Here is a 7,332-nt window from a genome sequence, read left to right on the forward strand (position 1 = left end):
CAAACAGATTCGGACAGCCATTTCAATGTTGATGCCAACGTCTGAAACCATTCTGAAATCAAACAATGAGATGATGTGATCTGGAAAACCAAGTTTGAAAAGAAGAAGAAAAGATGACGAGTGGGGGTTCACATCCTCACCTCGAAAGGTAAAAGGTCAAAATATCCATTATTTCTGAAGGGGGAAAGCTTCTCTTCCTCTTCATCTTCCTCCATCTGTTGAACCCTATCTCGTCTCCTCCTTCTTTCCATCCTGTTTTGTTTCTGTCGAAGTTTTTCTGACTCAGCAAGTTCTTCACTCTTGCTCTTGTTTAGTTGCATGAGGTTCACCGGGATACCGGACAGAACAACAGCGCCCAGTTCCATGCGGTAAAAGCTCAGGGGGAAATTGAACTCCAGACGGAGGATGTTCGTCGCAAAACCCGGTGGTTGTATCGGTGGGGAAAACTTGAAAGGGGCGTTCACTGGAAGATTGGGGTCCGCAGGGCCGGACCACAACGTCCGCCACCTGCATCGTACATCACCAAAGTAAACCTTTTGAGGAGTGTCCTTTTGTAGACATTGTGTATTGCAATGAAGTAGACATTGTGTATTCGGGTGTGGTTCATTTCGTACAACATCTCCAATTTGATACAAACGGATGTGTAAAAGGACATCACTCATATTGTTAAATAAATTAACAAATAAATGAATTAAACTTTTTTCATTCATGAAAAATGAAAACGGATTTCACGAGGGCAAGGGGGGGTGTGGGGGTTGGGGGTGGTGAGGAGCAGAGGATCTGGGGATTGACAATCGGTAGTTGTTGGAAAGAAGCGACATTTTAAAAAACATACAGGTAGTGGACAAAAAACATGGAAACACCAATGTAAATCACTTAACAGGGCGTTGATCCACCACGAGCGGCTTGGACGGCCTATATGTGCAGCAGCATAGAGTCCACCAGGGTCTGGAATTCTTCAGGAGGGATGCGGCACCATTCTTCCACGAGAGAGTCAATCAACTCACACCTATTTGATGGAGGTGGAAAACGCTGTCTCAGACGTCATTCCTCAATATTACATCAATACTCGATCGGGTTCATATCTGGAGACTGAGAAGGCCATGACATATGGACAACATCAGTGTCATGCTCATCAGACCATTGGGGGATCACACATGGACCAAGCACTCAGGGCTGTAGCATTCTTTAGGTTCGCACCACACGTGCACAAAGGAAGAAGGAATCAAAGAAGAAGAAATCATCTGCTTATGGAGAAGATTGTGAAGGATGATTCATGGAACCATATCAGATATCTCCACTGCTCGATCGTCCATTGCCTGTGCTCTTTGTACCACTGCACTCGCAAACGTGCATTGCCAGGTGGGATGAGCGGTTTGTGCGCTGCAACTCGACAATGGTCCTCTGTGGATGTCTTGGTGGACTGTTTTTGATGAAACTGGCTACTCATGCCCCAGGTTCAAAGTTACAGTCAATTGATCAGCAGTTGCTCACCTGCTTTGCCGAGAACTTCAAATTATTGCACGGATACCACGACCCTGGAGTATGCATTTCCGCCCACTGTTGCCCTTTGCTGATGATGTCTTCCCCTTGTCAGTTTTATACTGACATCACCTGAGACACCGTTGCTCGTGAAACATCAGCAAGTTTCGCTGCCTTTGTCGCTGAAGCTCCTGCCAAATTCACCCAAACAATTATCCCTCTTTCAAAGTCACAGAGGTTTTGTTTTGTGTGGATTCTTGTGGTGTATTTTGTGTGGTGTGTGTGGAGTTTTGTGGAGTGTATTTTGTGTATTGTTTGTGTAGTTTTGTGTGGTGTTTGTGTAGATTTGTGGAATGTATTTTGTGTATTGATTGTGTAGTTTTGTGGAGTGTATTTTGTGTATTGTTTGTGTAGTTTTGTGTGGTGTTTGTGTAGTTCTGTGTGGTGTATTTTGTATTGTTTGTGTAGATTTGTGGAATGTATTTTGTGTATTGTTTGTGTAGTTATGTGGGGTGTTTGTGTAGTTCTGTGTGGTGTTTGTGTAGATTTGTGGAATGTATTTTGTGTATTGTTTGTATAGTTTTGTGGGGTGTTTGTGTAGTTCTGTGTGGTGTTTGTGTAGATTTGTGGAATGTATTTTGTGTATTGTTTGTGTAGTTTTGTGGGGTGTTTGTGTAGTTCTGTGTGGTGTTTGTGTAGATTTGTGGAATGTATTTTGTGTATTGATTGTGTAGTTTTGTGGGGTGTTTGTGTAGTTCTGTGTGGTGTATGTGTAGATTTGTGGAATGTATTTTGTGTAATGTTTGTGTAGTTTTGTGGGGTGTTTGTGTAGTTCTGTGTGGTGTTTGTGTAGATTTGTGGAATGTATTTTGTGTATTGTTTGTGTAGTTTTGTGGGGTGTTTGTGTAGTTTTGTGTGGTGTTTGTGTGGTGTATTTTGTGGAATGTATTTGTGTGGTTTTGTTTGGTGTATTTTGTATTGTTTGTGTAGTTCTGTGTGGTGTTTGTGTAGATTTGTGGAATGTATTTTGTGTATTGTTTGTGTAGTTTTGTGGGGTGTTTGTGTAGTTCTGTGTGGTGTTTGTGTAGATTTGTGGAATGTATTTTGTGTATTGTTTGTGTAGTTTTGTGGGGTGTTTGTGTAGTTCTGTGTGGTGTTTGTGTAGATTTGTGGAATATATTTTGTGTATTGTTTGTGTAGTTTTGTGGGTTGTTTGTGTAGTTCTGTGTGGTGTTTGTGTAGATTTGTGGAATGTATTTTGTGTATTGTTTGTGTAGTTTTGTGGGGTGTTTTTGTAGTTCTGTGTGGTGTTTGTGTAGGTTTGTGTAATATATTTTGTTTATTGTTTGTGTAGTTTTGTGGGTTGTTTGTGTAGTTCTGTGTGGTGTTTGTGTAGATTTGTGGAATGTATTTTGTGTATTGATTGTGTAGTTTTGTGGGGTGTTTGTGTAGTTCTGTGTGGTGTTTGTGTAGATTTGTGGAATGTATTTTGTGTATTGATTGTGTAGTTTTGTGGAATGTATTTTGTGTATTGTTTGTGTAGTTTTCTGGGGTGTTTGTGTATTTTGTGTGGTGTATTTTGTATTGTTTGTGTAGTTTTCTGGGGTGTTTGTGTAGTTTTGTGCAGTGTATTTTGTGTATTGTTTGTGTAGTTTTGTGTGGTGTTTGTGTAGTTTTGTGTGGTGTATTTTGTGTATTGTTTGTGTAGTTATGTGGGGTGTTTGTGTAGTTTTGTGTGGTGTATTTTGTGTATTGTTTGTGTAGTTATGTGGGGTGTTTGTGTAGTTTTCTGGGGTGTTTGTGTATTTTGTGTGGTGTATTTTGTATTGTTTGTGTAGTTTTCTGGGGTGTTTGTGTATTTTGTGTGGTGTATTTTGTGGGGTGTTTGTGTAGTTTTGTGGGGTGTTTGTGTAGTTTTGTATGGTGTTTGTGTAGTTTTGTGTAGTGTATTTTGTGTGGTGTTTGTGTAGATTTGTGTGGTGTATTTTGTATTGTTTGTGTAGTTTTGTGTTTGTGTAGTTTTGTGTGGTGTATTTTGTGTATTGTTTGTGTAGTTTTGCGTGGTGTTTGTGTAGTTTTGTGAGGTGTATTTTGTGTATTGTTTGTTAAGTTTTGTGTGGTGTTTGTGTAGTTTTGTGTGGTGTATTTTGTGTATTGTTTGTGTAGTTTTGTGTGGTGTTTGTGTAGTTTTGTGTGGTGTATTTTGTGTATTGTTTGTATAGTTTTGTGGGGTGTTTGTGTAGTTTTGTGTGGTGTATTTTGTGTATTGTTTGTGTAGTTTTGCATGGTGTTTGTGTAGTTTTGTGTGGTTTATTTTGTGTTGTTTGTGTCGTTTTGTGTGGTGTTTGTGTAGTTTTGTGTGGTGTATTTTGTGTAGTTTTGTGTGGTTTTGTGTGGTGTTTCTGTAGTTTTGTGTGGTGTATTTTGTGTTGTTTGTGTAGTTTTGTGTGGTGTTGTTTGGTGAATTTTGTGTGGTGTTTGTGTACTGGGGTGTTATGTAATTAATAAGAGACATAACTGGAACTGCCACTTTAAAACTGCAGGCAGTGATGACCGGGTACCAAGACGTCACGCTTTGATGCAACCCCGCTTTGATTGGACACATGACCCTGACCCGTGACGTTTTTTGTATTATTATTTATTATTGAATTGAATTGAGAATGGGATTAAAATAAATTAAATTCAGATCAAATGGAAGACCAAGTCGGTCCAGTTCTGCATTGTGGGAGTCAGAAGGAGCCCGAACAAGGAAAAAGTAAAGATGAAGTCACCAGGAGGAACCTGGATAGGATTCACATTTCAGCTGCTACTCCTCTCCCCTCAAACCCATCCAGGCACAGCCAAGTGAGCCTCATTCAAAAAAACTTAAGAACTGAATAAACTCTCGTTGTGGAGGATGGCCGTCACGACCACGGTCAGAGAGGGCTTTGACTACCCATTCAACCAGAGACCCTGCTGACCGAACAGTAGTCCACATCACCCAAAACTCGGCAAGCCTTTCAGCTGAATGAAAGGGAAACTCAAATCCACGGGCCAAAAAGATTAAAGAGAAAAAACATCCCAAGCCTTGTACTCCAACAGGCCCAACAAGAAGAACGGGTCCCGCCTTCTCAAACTTGAATCAGAAGTAGTTATGGTACTTGCTCGCCATGCCGTAGTCCTGGGGAGGGTGGGAACAACACTAGGAAAGGGGGGGGAGGGAGTGAGGTGGTGGCAAGGAAGCATGAGCCAAACTTCCTGCCCGGTGGACAAGGCCTCCTACCAGACAGGAGGAAGGTCGGGGAAAAGTAGGAAGGGAAAGATGAACGAAAACACAAGACTAACCGGAGAAAAAGTAAGATAAACAAGCAGATGAGATCGGGTGAAAATAAAGAACATGGAATAAATACAAGGCGAACAAGCTGGTAAAAGGGGGGAAAACTAATCACTGAGGTTTTTCCTCTTGCAGCCATGCGAGCCATAATTATAGGCAACCAGGACTGTGCAGCATTTTAAACATGACCCAAAGCATGATGGGATGTCAGTTGCTGGGCACAATCATGGACCACACCTGTGTGGAAGCTGTTGCTTTCAACATTCTCTCATTTACGCAGGGGTTTCAAATATTTTGTCCACCACCTGAAGATCAAATGTTATAAAAACCAGGTAACTAGTCCATTTATATAACGAAGATGTTATTGCAATCCCGTTATCATCATGTGAGACCAGTCAGAGGCTCAACATACTCACAAAGCAAACGATAATTGGTCATTTCGTCCCTTTTGGACTCACGAGCATAAAGACTTTGAAACCCGTCAGGGATTTCAACCAAAAGGGTCATTGGTACCTGCACACAGCAGCCTCTTCACCTTCATCCCATGACTTGGCCAGAATCCGAACCACATATCTAGGGTGGTACGTCTCCAACACCGAGACCCTGGTAGGGAAGACGGGCACGTAGAAATGTAACTCGATGAAATCCTGGCTTTTAAACCACTCGGGATTCTTGGGACAACGTCTGGGTGTCCATCGGGACAAGCGGTCCCACCACGACCCACATGTACTCGGCACGGCCACGTGCATGAAGTCCCAGGAGAAGGAAAATATGTTCGGTGGACCCGTCAGGTTGCTGATGGAATTGTATCCTCCATACCGGGAGCTCATGTCCAGAACTTGTGTCACGTTTTGAGACAGCTCGAGATGAGACGACTGCCAGAACAAACCTTCAGGGTCTTCCTGCAGTCCGAGTGCATCTCCACGCCATTGTTTTATCCTGGTCCTGTTGAACAGGCCGTGCAGAGCAGGCTCAACATGCAAGTGTATTACATACAGCAGTTTGAATAAAATCCACAATCCCGATCCAGCACGCGTAGATCAAGTGATCATTTATTTATTGCGCTTGTTATCAGGAACTTAGATTATGACATCACTTCCCCCCCCCCGCCCCCATTGTATCACTCAAAAAGCTACTCTCACCTTACCATGGTCCATTTTACTAGTTACCTTACCATGCTGACAGATCTCCGAAAATCTACATGTGCCACCCATATTGATTTCCAACATCAAACTTTTGCAGCTTTAAAAAAGGCGTTGAGCAGAAAACCATCGCACCACAACCACGACAACGCTTCAACCATCTCACACAACTGCAACGAATGCCGCAACCACAGTCACCACTGTCCTTTGAAGATATTTGGGAACAATATCGGGATATCGGGGAAATCAGTAAACATGACCGTTCTGTATAAAAAAGGTGCAAAAACAAATCCCTGCAACCACGGACCAATCAACCTCCTCCCAATCATCAGCAAGGTTATGGAATCCATCATCGCTTCCGACATGAAATCCTTCCTCTTCTCCAGTGGTTTGATTTCCAATCATCAATTTGGATTCAGACCAGGTCACTCTACCCTGGTCTGAATCACATTCACAGTCACAGTCACAACTAGAGGGGGAGCACTCGGTAGAGTGCAAAACCTCCGCCGCCAATACTGCTCGGTCACTCAAGTGAACCTGATATCCTATTCATTCAATTTGACGTCAACAGTGCTCACAGAGTTATAGTTTGCAACTTTCCCTTTTACTTTTAACTTTTACATACTCAATTACACACGTCATAACTCGATTCCTTGAGACAGAAATTGATTTTACGTGGGTATATCCACCTGAAGTTCCAAAATCAGCCGCAATTATAATTTTGGCATGTTTTTTGTTGGAAATCACTGATAACATGTATAAATGCAAAAAAAAAAATCGAAATTTTGTTGAAAAAAAATTTGCAAAATTTTTTTTTTCTCAAACAATTATTTTGGGAGGGGGGCTGGAAATCACTTAAAACATGTAGAAATGCAAAAGAAAGAAATCGAAATTTTGTTGAAAAAAAAGTTGCAAAAAAGTTTTTTCTCCAACAATTTTTTTTTGGGGGGGGGGGTTGGAAATCACTGAAAACATGTAGAAATGCAAAAAAAAAAAATTCAAACATTTTTTCAAAATGGCCGCCATAGTGGCCATATTGGATTTTGGCCCAAGTCCAAAATCTAATGCCATAATCCTTGGACCAGACCGAACCCCCCCCACCAAGTTTCGTCGAAATCCGTCGAGGAGTTTTTTCCGTAATACTGTTCACAAACAAACAAACAAACAAACAAACAAACAGAAAGGCGTGAAAACAGTAACCTCCATCCATCTTCGATGGCGGAGGTTAATCACAGTCACAGTCACAATCACAGTCGGCCATCTTTGATCAGATTGAAAAATAAAATGAGTGACACGTTCTCGCCATCATGTGATGAACTTTTGCCAAGTTTGAACAGAATCAGAACGTGCAGGTCGGAGAAATGGTTGGGGACACATTTAAGGAACAAAATGGCC

The 7,332-nt window shown here is 41.7% G+C and overlaps 1 protein-coding gene across 1 annotated transcript in view; it reads right to left on the reverse strand.

The window, feature by feature from the left end:
* Positions 1 to 7,332, reverse strand: part of LOC147008309 (uncharacterized) — a 76,582-nt gene that overhangs the window by 58,534 nt on the left and 10,716 nt on the right. The window contains exons 4-5 of the mRNA XM_085865305.1: positions 5,309 to 5,740; positions 141 to 507 (exon numbers count right to left, since the gene is read on the reverse strand). Of these exons, the coding sequence (XP_085721431.1) occupies positions 141 to 507; positions 5,309 to 5,740 (799 nt within the window). The remainder of the gene's footprint in view (positions 1 to 140; positions 508 to 5,308; positions 5,741 to 7,332) is intronic.

The sequence above is a fragment of the Eptatretus burgeri genome, chromosome 20 (assembly GCF_056783735.1).
Source record: "Eptatretus burgeri isolate ZD-2024b chromosome 20, Ebu_testis_v1, whole genome shotgun sequence".
Taxonomy (NCBI): domain Eukaryota; kingdom Metazoa; phylum Chordata; class Myxini; order Myxiniformes; family Myxinidae; genus Eptatretus; species Eptatretus burgeri.